The sequence below is a fragment of the Calonectris borealis genome, chromosome W (assembly GCF_964195595.1).
Source record: "Calonectris borealis chromosome W, bCalBor7.hap1.2, whole genome shotgun sequence".
In the NCBI taxonomy this organism is placed as follows: Eukaryota; Metazoa; Chordata; class Aves; order Procellariiformes; family Procellariidae; genus Calonectris; species Calonectris borealis.
This window is the reverse complement of record NC_134351.1, coordinates 10,330,233-10,342,789: the sequence shown is the minus strand read 5'-3', so window position 1 is coordinate 10,342,789 and position 12,557 is coordinate 10,330,233. Positions and strand designations below refer to the sequence as shown.

Here is a 12,557-nt window from a genome sequence, read left to right as displayed (position 1 = left end):
GGGTGGTGAAGTGATGTCACTTGGCAGGGCCTGGGGAGCCCCCTCCTGGAGCGAGGGCCTGGGGGTGGCGGCGGCTGGCGAGGAGGTGGCTCTGGGTGTAGGCACTTGAGCGTTGGACGTGCTCCTGGACGGAGCAGCCCCAGCTCCCGTGTTTGACGCGGATGAGAATGGGGAGGAAAGGCAGGAGGAAGGGCTCGCGGGAAGAGGAAGAGGAAAAAGGGAAGGGTTTTGCTGCTGCTGGTGCGGCTGCGTTGGGTCCCTGGCTGCGGTCCGCTGCGTGTGGCCCTGTAGCCGGGGTCTTGTTGTGTCGTCTGTGGCTGCTTGCCCGCAGTGGCTGGAGGGCAAAGAAGGTGTCCCCCACAAGCGAAGGGTCTTGCGTTTGGGATGGCCTGAGCCCCTGCGCCCCTAGAGGAGGGGTGTGCGAGGGTCCTCTGGAGGTGGAGCTGAGCCAGGGATCTCATTGTAGAGCTCTAGTGGGAGGAGGAGGTGGAGGTTGCACTGGCTGAGGTTTTCCGGTGCCTTCCAAGAGCGAGGAGCATGTTGGGCTTGTGTGAGAGACGCTGGCACATGTTTTCTCAGAGCTTTTGGGGCAGGGGAACCGCGTGTGTGGTGGTGGTGGCAGGGCGGTGGCGGGCTGGAGGCCTGGTCTTGTGAGGCAACGTTGGTGTTGGGGGGAGTGCTGTGCTTGGGGTGCTGGCACGTGCACGATGATTTGGCGTACCTAGGTGCCGTCCCTGCAGGCGGTAGGCTGCTGTTGGAGGTCCGTGGCCGGACCTTGTCCGTGTTGCCCTAGAGTAGTTGGTGCCGCGAGGCGTTTTCAAGCAGCGCCAGGGGAGATTTGTCGTGAAAAAAGCCTGAAGTGGCAAGAGTAGCGGAAGCGGGCCTGACCAGAGCGATCTCTGCCGTGCCTCTCCTTCATAGGATGATGGAATGGTTTGGGTTGGGAGGGACCCTCAAAGGTCATCTGGTGCACCCCCCAGCAATGAGCAGGGCCGCCTTCAACTAGCTCAGGTGGCTGAGAGCCCCGTCCAACCTGACCTTGAGTGTTTCCAGGGATGGGGCATCTACCAGCTCTCTGGGCAACCTGTGCCAGTGTTTCAGCACCCTCATGGTAAAAAACGTCTTCCTTCTCCCTGGTCTGAATCTAGCCTCTTTCAGTTGAAAACCATTCGCCCCTGTCCTGCCGCAAGAGGCCCCCACTAAAAAGTCTGTGCCCATCTTTCTTATAAGCCCCCTTGGGGTACGGAAAGGCCGCCATAAGGTGTCCCCGGAGCCTTCTCTTCTCCAGGGTGAAGAAGCCCAACTGTCTGGGCCTTTTGTGGTAGGAGAGGCGTTCCAGCCCTCTGATGGTGTTTGTGGCCCTCGTTTGGACCCGCTCCAAGAGGTGCGTGTGGTCCTTGTGCTGAGGACTGCGGAGCTGCTCCTGAGTCGGTGTAAAGCGGGCTGGCAGGTGGGAAATGTTGGGGAGACAAGGGCCGGAGAGGAGATTCCGATGGCGATGGCTAAACCCTGTCAGAGGTTTTCCAAAGAGGTTGAGGCAAGCGCCTCCTTGGGGAGGTGCCAAAGGGAAGAGCGGGCGCGGGATGTGGGGAGCCCCGTTTGGAGCGGGGCTTGGCGTAGGTGTTGAGTGGAGGTGGCTTCCCCCCAGCCCAAAGGCTCGTTGCTGTGCTTCTGAGACGAGAGGCAGTGGCAAGGGTTTTGCAAGAGGTCTTTATTTCCTGTGGAATAAATAGGTGAATAAATAGATAAAGGCCATTGTCAAAATAAATAAATAAAGTTCTTGAACTGGAGGAGCAGTGAGTGGAGGCTGAGGGTGCAGGGCCGTTCTTGCAGCGGGTCTTGGCGTGGGGGAGGACAGAGGCGGGGGTGGGGCGGTGGTCCTGAGGTGGTGGTGGGGGCGGGTGGGGCCGTGCGGGTTGGTGGGGGTCGTCGGGCTAATTGCGCATGGTGCGGGTGAGGTTGTGGAGGTGTTGGAAGCAGAGGCGAGCTTCGAGGCAGACGTGGTCCCAGGCGCAGGCGGTGTGGTTGTGGGCGTGGAGGAAGTCCTGGAGGCGCCGGAAGTATTTGCTGATGTTGAGCAGCAGGTTGCGGGGCCCTTGGCCTTGGAAGAGCGTGCCGTTGGCCGGCAGGCACTGCTGGAGCTGCTGGATGTGGTGGTGGAGGCTGTTGAGGAGGTCGTGCCGTGCCTGGGCGTCCCAGTGTTGGGGGGTGCTCGGGCTGCTGAGGGTGGCGAAGAGGTGCTGGAGGATGCGGAGGGCGGCGGCGGCGGCTTGCTGTGGGTGGCTGGTGCGGAGGAGGGTGTCGGGGAAGGGGAAGGGCGCGTGCTGGTGGTGGCAGGGCTGTGGCGGGCTGGGCGCCATGGCGTGGAGGAGCTGGAGGCTGTCCCAGGGGAAGGTGGCGTCGCGGGGACGCAGGTGTTGGCAGGCGAGGGCGGTGGCGAGAGCCGTCAGGAGGAGCGGGAGCGCCGTGGCGCCGTGGCGCAGGCGGGGCTGTGGGGTTGCGGGCGCAGGCATGGTGGGGCGGTGGGCGCTGCGTGGGGGGTGGTGGGCAGGAGCCTGGTCAGGCCGGGTGGCGGTGCGGGTGGGCGCTGTGCTTGGGGTGCTGCCGGGTGGCCGGCTTTATGTGGTGCCGCAGCTTTCCCTTCCTCGCCTTCTGGTGGCAGCGAGTTTCCGCTGTGGTTTTCAGTTTTGGCTGGTGGCTGTGGTGGTCTTGGGGAAGTGCGTTGGTGGGGTGGCCGTGGTTGGGGAGGGTGGCTGTGCGGGGGGAGGTTGGCTGTGGCGGTGGAGCGGGGGATGCGAAAGCGCTGGGGCAGAGCCCTTGGGGGCAGCTGTGCCGGGGAGGGGCGTTAGGGTTTCCCTGTTGCCTGCAGGGCGAGCTGTGGTGCCTCTTTTCTGCAGCTGAAGTTTCCCCTGGTGCCCCGGTGTCTTTTCTGTCTGGCATGCCCTGGTGTTGGTCGTGGTCTGTTTTCCTTTCGCTTTTGGCTCGCCTCTGTTTTCCTGTTAGCTGGTCTTCTGTTTTCGTGTTGGGAAGGGTGGTGAAGTGATGTCACTTGGCAGGGCCTGGGGAGCCCCCTCCTGGAGCGAGGGCCTGGGGGTGGCGGCGGCTGGCGAGGAGGTGGCTCTGGGTGTAGGCACTTGAGCGTTGGACGTGCTCCTGGACGGAGCAGCCCCAGCTCCCGTGTTTGACGCGGATGAGAATGGGGAGGAAAGGCAGGAGGAAGGGCTCGCGGGAAGAGGAAGAGGAAAAAGGGAAGGGTTTTGCTGCTGCTGGTGCGGCTGCGTTGGGTCCCTGGCTGCGGTCCGCTGCGTGTGGCCCTGTAGCCGGGGTCTTGTTGTGTCGTCTGTGGCTGCTTGCCCGCAGTGGCTGGAGGGCAAAGAAGGTGTCCCCCACAAGCGAAGGGTCTTGCGTTTGGGATGGCCTGAGCCCCTGCGCCCCTAGAGGAGGGGTGTGCGAGGGTCCTCTGGAGGTGGAGCTGAGCCAGGGATCTCATTGTAGAGCTCTAGTGGGAGGAGGAGGTGGAGGTTGCACTGGCTGAGGTTTTCCGGTGCCTTCCAAGAGCGAGGAGCATGTTGGGCTTGTGTGAGAGACGCTGGCACATGTTTTCTCAGAGCTTTTGGGGCAGGGGAACCGCGTGTGTGGTGGTGGTGGCAGGGCGGTGGCGGGCTGGAGGCCTGGTCTTGTGAGGCAACGTTGGTGTTGGGGGGAGTGCTGTGCTTGGGGTGCTGGCACGTGCACGATGATTTGGCGTACCTAGGTGCCGTCCCTGCAGGCGGTAGGCTGCTGTTGGAGGTCCGTGGCCGGACCTTGTCCGTGTTGCCCTAGAGTAGTTGGTGCCGCGAGGCGTTTTCAAGCAGCGCCAGGGGAGATTTGTCGTGAAAAAAGCCTGAAGTGGCAAGAGTAGCGGAAGCGGGCCTGACCAGAGCGATCTCTGCCGTGCCTCTCCTTCATAGGATGATGGAATGGTTTGGGTTGGGAGGGACCCTCAAAGGTCATCTGGTGCACCCCCCAGCAATGAGCAGGGCCGCCTTCAACTAGCTCAGGTGGCTGAGAGCCCCGTCCAACCTGACCTTGAGTGTTTCCAGGGATGGGGCATCTACCAGCTCTCTGGGCAACCTGTGCCAGTGTTTCAGCACCCTCATGGTAAAAAACGTCTTCCTTCTCCCTGGTCTGAATCTAGCCTCTTTCAGTTGAAAACCATTCGCCCCTGTCCTGCCGCAAGAGGCCCCCACTAAAAAGTCTGTGCCCATCTTTCTTATAAGCCCCCTTGGGGTACGGAAAGGCCGCCATAAGGTGTCCCCGGAGCCTTCTCTTCTCCAGGGTGAAGAAGCCCAACTGTCTGGGCCTTTTGTGGTAGGAGAGGCGTTCCAGCCCTCTGATGGTGTTTGTGGCCCTCGTTTGGACCCGCTCCAAGAGGTGCGTGTGGTCCTTGTGCTGAGGACTGCGGAGCTGCTCCTGAGTCGGTGTAAAGCGGGCTGGCAGGTGGGAAATGTTGGGGAGACAAGGGCCGGAGAGGAGATTCCGATGGCGATGGCTAAACCCTGTCAGAGGTTTTCCAAAGAGGTTGAGGCAAGCGCCTCCTTGGGGAGGTGCCAAAGGGAAGAGCGGGCGCGGGATGTGGGGAGCCCCGTTTGGAGCGGGGCTTGGCGTAGGTGTTGAGTGGAGGTGGCTTCCCCCCAGCCCAAAGGCTCGTTGCTGTGCTTCTGAGACGAGAGGCAGTGGCAAGGGTTTTGCAAGAGGTCTTTATTTCCTGTGGAATAAATAGGTGAATAAATAGATAAAGGCCATTGTCAAAATAAATAAATAAAGTTCTTGAACTAGAGGAGCAGTGAGTGGAGGCTGAGGGTGCAGGGCCGTTCTTGCAGCGGGTCTTGGCGTGGGGGAGGACAGAGGCGGGGGTGGGGCGGTGGTCCTGAGGTGGTGGTGGGGGCGGGTGGGGCCGTGCGGGTTGGTGGGGGTCGTCGGGCTAATTGCGCATGGTGCGGGTGAGGTTGTGGAGGTGTTGGAAGCAGAGGCGAGCTTCGAGGCAGACGTGGTCCCAGGCGCAGGCGGTGTGGTTGTGGGCGTGGAGGAAGTCCTGGAGGCGCCGGAAGTATTTGCTGATGTTGAGCAGCAGGTTGCGGGGCCCTTGGCCTTGGAAGAGCGTGCCGTTGGCCGGCAGGCACTGCTGGAGCTGCTGGATGTGGTGGTGGAGGCTGTTGAGGAGGTCGTGCCGTGCCTGGGCGTCCCAGTGTTGGGGGGTGCTCGGGCTGCTGAGGGTGGCGAAGAGGTGCTGGAGGATGCGGAGGGCGGCGGCGGCGGCTTGCTGTGGGTGGCTGGTGCGGAGGAGGGTGTCGGGGAAGGGGAAGGGCGCGTGCTGGTGGTGGCAGGGCTGTGGCGGGCTGGGCGCCATGGCGTGGAGGAGCTGGAGGCTGTCCCAGGGGAAGGTGGCGTCGCGGGGACGCAGGTGTTGGCAGGCGAGGGCGGTGGCGAGAGCCGTCAGGAGGAGCGGGAGCGCCGTGGCGCCGTGGCGCAGGCGGGGCTGTGGGGTTGCGGGCGCAGGCATGGTGGGGCGGTGGGCGCTGCGTGGGGGGTGGTGGGCAGGAGCCTGGTCAGGCCGGGTGGCGGTGCGGGTGGGCGCTGTGCTTGGGGTGCTGCCGGGTGGCCGGCTTTATGTGGTGCCGCAGCTTTCCCTTCCTCGCCTTCTGGTGGCAGCGAGTTTCCGCTGTGGTTTTCAGTTTTGGCTGGTGGCTGTGGTGGTCTTGGGGAAGTGCGTTGGTGGGGTGGCCGTGGTTGGGGAGGGTGGCTGTGCGGGGGGAGGTTGGCTGTGGCGGTGGAGCGGGGGATGCGAAAGCGCTGGGGCAGAGCCCTTGGGGGCAGCTGTGCCGGGGAGGGGCGTTAGGGTTTCCCTGTTGCCTGCAGGGCGAGCTGTGGTGCCTCTTTTCTGCAGCTGAAGTTTCCCCTGGTGCCCCGGTGTCTTTTCTGTCTGGCATGCCCTGGTGTTGGTCGTGGTCTGTTTTCCTTTCGCTTTTGGCTCGCCTCTGTTTTCCTGTTAGCTGGTCTTCTGTTTTCGTGTTGGGAAGGGTGGTGAAGTGATGTCACTTGGCAGGGCCTGGGGAGCCCCCTCCTGGAGCGAGGGCCTGGGGGTGGCGGCGGCTGGCGAGGAGGTGGCTCTGGGTGTAGGCACTTGAGCGTTGGACGTGCTCCTGGACGGAGCAGCCCCAGCTCCCGTGTTTGACGCGGATGAGAATGGGGAGGAAAGGCAGGAGGAAGGGCTCGCGGGAAGAGGAAGAGGAAAAAGGGAAGGGTTTTGCTGCTGCTGGTGCGGCTGCGTTGGGTCCCTGGCTGCGGTCCGCTGCGTGTGGCCCTGTAGCCGGGGTCTTGTTGTGTCGTCTGTGGCTGCTTGCCCGCAGTGGCTGGAGGGCAAAGAAGGTGTCCCCCACAAGCGAAGGGTCTTGCGTTTGGGATGGCCTGAGCCCCTGCGCCCCTAGAGGAGGGGTGTGCGAGGGTCCTCTGGAGGTGGAGCTGAGCCAGGGATCTCATTGTAGAGCTCTAGTGGGAGGAGGAGGTGGAGGTTGCACTGGCTGAGGTTTTCCGGTGCCTTCCAAGAGCGAGGAGCATGTTGGGCTTGTGTGAGAGACGCTGGCACATGTTTTCTCAGAGCTTTTGGGGCAGGGGAACCGCGTGTGTGGTGGTGGTGGCAGGGCGGTGGCGGGCTGGAGGCCTGGTCTTGTGAGGCAACGTTGGTGTTGGGGGGAGTGCTGTGCTTGGGGTGCTGGCACGTGCACGATGATTTGGCGTACCTAGGTGCCGTCCCTGCAGGCGGTAGGCTGCTGTTGGAGGTCCGTGGCCGGACCTTGTCCGTGTTGCCCTAGAGTAGTTGGTGCCGCGAGGCGTTTTCAAGCAGCGCCAGGGGAGATTTGTCGTGAAAAAAGCCTGAAGTGGCAAGAGTAGCGGAAGCGGGCCTGACCAGAGCGATCTCTGCCGTGCCTCTCCTTCATAGGGTGATGGAATGGTTTGGGTTGGGAGGGACCCTCAAAGGTCATCTGGTGCACCCCCCAGCAATGAGCAGGGCCGCCTTCAACTAGCTCAGGTGGCTGAGAGCCCCGTCCAACCTGACCTTGAGTGTTTCCAGGGATGGGGCATCTACCAGCTCTCTGGGCAACCTGTGCCAGTGTTTCAGCACCCTCATGGTAAAAAACGTCTTCCTTCTCCCTGGTCTGAATCTAGCCTCTTTCAGTTGAAAACCATTCCCCCTTGTCCTGCCGTAAGAGGCCCCCACTAAAAAGTCTGTGCCCATCTTTCTTATAAGCCCCCTTGGGGTACGGAAAGGCCGCCATAAGGTGTCCCCGGAGCCTTCTCTTCTCCAGGGTGAAGAAGCCCAACTGTCTGGGCCTTTTGTGGTAGGAGAGGCGTTCCAGCCCTCTGATGGTGTTTGTGGCCCTCGTTTGGACCCGCTCCAAGAGGTGCGTGTGGTCCTTGTGCTGAGGACTGCGGAGCTGCTCCTGAGTCGGTGTAAAGCGGGCTGGCAGGTGGGAAATGTTGGGGAGACAAGGGCCGGAGAGGAGATTCCGATGGCGATGGCTAAACCCTGTCAGAGGTTTTCCAAAGAGGTTGAGGCAAGCGCCTCCTTGGGGAGGTGCCAAAGGGAAGAGCGGGCGCGGGATGTGGGGAGCCCCGTTTGGAGCGGGGCTTGGCGTAGGTGTTGAGTGGAGGTGGCTTCCCCCCAGCCCAAAGGCTCGTTGCTGTGCTTCTGAGACGAGAGGCAGTGGCAAGGGTTTTGCAAGAGGTCTTTATTTCCTGTGGAATAAATAGGTGAATAAATAGATAAAGGCCATTGTCAAAATAAATAAATAAAGTTCTTGAACTAGAGGAGCAGTGAGTGGAGGCTGAGGGTGCAGGGCCGTTCTTGCAGCGGGTCTTGGCGTGGGGGAGGACAGAGGCGGGGGTGGGGCGGTGGTCCCGAGGTGGTGGTGGGGGCGGGTGGGGCCGTGCGGGTTGGTGGGGGTCGTCGGGCTAATTGCGCATGGTGCGGGTGAGGTTGTGGAGGTGTTGGAAGCAGAGGCGAGCTTCGAGGCGGACGTGGTCCCAGGCGCAGGCGGTGTGGTTGTGGGCGTGGAGGAAGTCCTGGAGGCGCCGGAAGTATTTGTTGATGTTGAGCAGCAGGTTGCGGGGCCCTTGGCCTTGGAAGAGCGTGCCGTTGGCCGGCAGGCACTGCTGGAGCTGCTGGATGTGGTGGTGGAGGTTGTTGAGGAGGTGGTGCCGTGCCTGGGCGTCCCAGTGTTGGGGGGTGCTCGGGCTGCTGAGGGTGGCGAAGAGGTGCTGGAGGATGCGGAGGGCGGCGGCGGCGGCTTGCTGTGGGTGGCTGGTGCGGAGGAGGGTGTCGGGGAAGGGGAAGGGCGCGTGCTGGTGGTGGCAGGGCTGTGGCGGGCTGGGCGCCATGGCGTGGAGGAGCTGGAGGCTGTCCCAGGGGAAGGTGGCGTCGCGGGGACGCAGGTGTTGGCAGGCGAGGGCGGTGGCGAGAGCCGTCAGGAGGAGCGGGAGCGCCGTGGCGCCGTGGCGCAGGCGGGGCTGTGGGGTTGCGGGCGCAGGCATGGTGGGGCGGTGGGCGCTGCGTGGGGGGTGGTGGGCAGGAGCCTGTTCAGGCCGGGTGGCGGTGCGGGTGGGCGCTGTGCTTGGGGTGCTGCCGGGTGGCCGGCTTTATGTGGTGCCGCAGCTTTCCCTTCCTCGCCTTCTGGTGGCAGCGAGTTTCCGCTGTGGTTTTCAGTTTTGGCTGGTGGCTGTGGTGGTCTTGGGGAAGTGCGTTGGTGGGGTGGCCGTGGTTGGGGAGGGTGGCTGTGCGGGGGGAGGTTGGCTGTGGCGGTGGAGCGGGGGATGCGAAAGCGCTGGGGCAGAGCCCTTGGGGGCAGCTGTGCCGGGGAGGGGCGTTAGGGTTTCCCTGTTGCCTGCAGGGCGAGCTGTGGTGCCTCTTTTCTGCAGCTGAAGTTTCCCCTGGTGCCCCGGTGTCTTTTCCGTCTGGCATGCCCTGGTGTTGGTCGTGGTCTGTTTTCCTTTCGCTTTTGGCTCGCCTCTGTTTTCCTGTTAGCTGGTCTTCTGTTTTCGTGTTGGGAAGGGTGGTGAAGTGATGTCACTTGGCAGGGCCTGGGGAGCCCCCTCCTGGAGCGAGGGCCTGGGGGTGGCGGCGGCTGGCGAGGAGGTGGCTCTGGGTGTAGGCACTTGAGCGTTGGACGTGCTCCTGGACGGAGCAGCCCCAGCTCCCGTGTTTGACGTGGATGAGAATGGGGAGGAAAGGCAGGAGGAAGGGCTCGCGGGAAGAGGAAGAGGAAAAAGGGAAGGGTTTTGCTGCTGCTGGTGCGGCTGCGTTGGGTCCCTGGCTGCGGTCCGCTGCGTGTGGCCTGTAGCCGGGGTCTTGTTGTGTCGTCTGTGGTTGCTTGCCCGCGGTGGCTGGAGGGCAAAGAAGAAGGTGTCTCCGACAAGCGAAGGGTCTTGCGTTTGGGATGGCCTGCGCCCCTAGAGGAGGGGTGTGCGAGGGTCCTCTGGAGATGGAGCTGAGCCAGGGATCTCATTGTAGAGCTCTAGTGGGAGGAGGAGGTGGAGGTTGCACTGGCTGAGGTTTTCCGGTGCCTTCCAAGAGCGAGGAGCATGTTGGGCTTGTGTGAGAGACGCTGGCACGTGTTTTCTCAGAGCTTTTGGGGCAGGGGAACCGCGTGTGTGGTGGTGGTGGCAGGGCGGTGGCGGGCTGGAGGCCTGGTCTTGTGAGGCAACGTTGGTGTTGGGGGGAGTGCTGTGCTTGGGGTGCTGGCACGTGCACGATGATTTGGCGTACCTAGGTGCCGTCCCTGCAGGCGGTAGGCTGCTGTTGGAGGTCCGTGGCCGGACCTTGTCCGTGTTGCCCTAGAGTAGTTGGTGCCGCGAGGCGTTTTCAAGCAGCGCCAGGGGAGATTTGTCGTGAAAAAAGCCTGAAGTGGCAAGAGTAGCGGAAGCGGGCCTGATCAGAGCGATCTCTGCCGTGCCTCTCCTTCATAGGATGATGGAATGGTTTGGGTTGGGAGGGGCCCTCAAAGGTCATCTGGTGCACCCCCCAGCAATGAGCAGGGCCGCCTTCAACTAGCTCAGGTGGCTGAGAGCCCCGTCCAACCTGACCTTGAGTGTTTCCAGGGATGGGGCATCTACCAGCTCTCTGGGCAACCTGTGCCAGTGTTTCAGCACCCTCATGGTAAAAAACGTCTTCCTTCTCCCTGGTCTGAATCTAGCCTCTTTCAGTTGAAAACCATTCGCCCCTGTCCTGCCGCAAGAGGCCCCCACTAAAAAGTCTGTGCCCATCTTTCTTATAAGCCCCCTTGGGGTACGGAAAGGCCGCCATAAGGTGTCCCCGGAGCCTTCTCTTCTCCAGGGTGAAGAAGCCCAACTGTCTGGGCCTTTTGTGGTAGGAGAGGCGTTCCAGCCCTCTGATGGTGTTTGTGGCCCTCGTTTGGACCCGCTCCAAGAGGTGCGTGTGGTCCTTGTGCTGAGGACTGCGGAGCTGCTCCTGAGTCGGTGTAAAGCGGGCTGGCAGGTGGGAAATGTTGGGGAGACAAGGGCCGGAGAGGAGATTCCGATGGCGATGGCTAAACCCTGTCAGAGGTTTTCCAAAGAGGTTGAGGCAAGCGCCTCCTTGGGGAGGTGCCAAAGGGAAGAGCGGGCGCGGGATGTGGGGAGCCCCGTTTGGAGCGGGGCTTGGCGTAGGTGTTGAGTGGAGGTGGCTTCCCCCCAGCCCAAAGGCTCGTTGCTGTGCTTCTGAGACGAGAGGCAGTGGCAAGGGTTTTGCAAGAGGTCTTTATTTCCTGTGGAATAAATAGGTGAATAAATAGATAAAGGCCATTGTCAAAATAAATAAATAAAGTTCTTGAACTAGAGGAGCAGTGAGTGGAGGCTGAGGGTGCAGGGCCGTTCTTGCAGCGGGTCTTGGCGTGGGGGAGGACAGAGGCGGGGATGGGGCGGTGGTCCCGAGGTGGTGGTGGGGGCGGGTGGGGCCGTGCGGGTTGGTGGGGGTCGTCGGGCTAATTGCGCATGGTGCGGGTGAGGTTGTGGAGGTGTTGGAAGCAGAGGCGAGCTTCGAGGCGGACGTGGTCCCAGGCGCAGGCGGTGTGGTTGTGGGCGTGGAGGAAGTCCTGGAGGCGCCGGAAGTATTTGTTGATGTTGAGCAGCAGGTTGCGGGGCCCTTGGCCTTGGAAGAGCGTGCCGTTGGCCGGCAGGCACTGCTGGAGCTGCTGGATGTGGTGGTGGAGGTTGTTGAGGAGGTGGTGCCGTGCCTGGGCGTCCCAGTGTTGGGGGGTGCTCGGGCTGCTGAGGGTGGCGAAGAGGTGCTGGAGGATGCGGAGGGCGGCGGCGGCGGCTTGCTGTGGGTGGCTGGTGCGGAGGAGGGTGTCGGGGAAGGGGAAGGGCGCGTGCTGGTGGTGGCAGGGCTGTGGCGGGCTGGGCGCCATGGCGTGGAGGAGCTGGAGGCTGTCCCAGGGGAAGGTGGCGTCGCGGGGACGCAGGTGTTGGCAGGCGAGGGCGGTGGCGAGAGCCGTCAGGAGGAGCGGGAGCGCCGTGGCGCCGTGGCGCAGGCGGGGCTGTGGGGTTGCGGGCGCAGGCATGGTGGGGCGGTGGGCGCTGCGTGGGGGGTGGTGGGCAGGAGCCTGGTCAGGCCGGGTGGCGGTGCGGGTGGGCGCTGTGCTTGGGGTGCTGCCGTGTGGCCGGCTTTATGTGGTGCCGCAGCTTTCCCTTCCTCGCTTTCTGGTGGCAGCGAGTTTCCGCTGTGGTTTTCAGTTTTGGCTGGTGGCTGTGGTGGTCTTGGGGAAGTGCGTTGGTGGGGTGGCCGTGGTTGGGGAGGGTGGCTGTGCGGGGGGAGGTTGGCTGTGGCGGTGGAGCGGGGGATGCGAAAGCGCTGGGGCAGAGCCCTTGGGGGCAGCTGTGCCGGGGAGGGGCGTTAGGGTTTCCCTGTTGCCTGCAGGGCGAGCTGTGGTGCCTCTTTTCTGCAGCTGAAGTTTCCCCTGGTGCCCCGGTGTCTTTTCCGTCTGGCATGCCCTGGTGTTGGTCGTGGTCTGTTTTCCTTTCGCTTTTGGCTCGCCTCTGTTTTCCTGTTAGCTGGTCTTCTGTTTTCGTGTTGGGAAGGGTGGTGAAGTGATGTCACTTGGCAGGGCCTGGGGAGCCCCCTCCTGGAGCGAGGGCCCCGGGGTGGCAGCGGCTGGCGAGGAGGTGGCTCTGGGTGTAGGCACTTGAGCGTTGGACGTGCTCCTGGACGTAGCAGCCCCAGCTCCCGTGTTTGAAGCGGAGGAGAATGGGGAGGAAAGGCAGGAGGAAGGGCTCGCGGGAAGAGGAAGAGGAAAAAGGGAAGGGTTTTGCTGCTGCTGGTGCGGCTGCGTTGGGTCCCTGGCTGCGGTCCGCTGCGTGTGGCCCTGTAGCCGGGGTCTTGTTGTGTCGTCTGTGGCTGCTTGCCCGCGGTGGCTGGAGGGCAAAGAAGAAGGTGTCCCCGGCAAGCGAAGGGTCTTGCGTTTGGGATGGCCTGAGCCCCTACGCCCCTAGAGGAGGGGTGTGCGAGGGTCCTCTGGAGGTGGAGC

The 12,557-nt window shown here is 63.0% G+C and overlaps 3 protein-coding genes across 28 annotated transcripts in view; 1 reads left to right on the top strand and 2 right to left on the bottom strand.

The window, feature by feature from the left end:
- Positions 1-12,557, top strand: part of LOC142074711 (ubiquitin-associated protein 2-like) — a 181,320-nt gene that overhangs the window by 125,970 nt on the left and 42,793 nt on the right. The window lies entirely within an intron of this gene.
- On the bottom strand, positions 7,935-8,571 carry LOC142074812 (interferon-like). Its single transcript, XM_075135689.1, has one exon. It carries the CDS (start codon positions 8,569-8,571, stop codon positions 7,993-7,995), a length of 579 nt encoding a protein of 192 aa, XP_074991790.1. The 3' UTR covers positions 7,935-7,992.
- LOC142074715 (interferon-like) lies at positions 11,016-11,594 on the bottom strand. The gene has a single exon (XM_075135543.1). It carries the CDS (start codon positions 11,592-11,594, stop codon positions 11,016-11,018), a length of 579 nt encoding a protein of 192 aa, XP_074991644.1.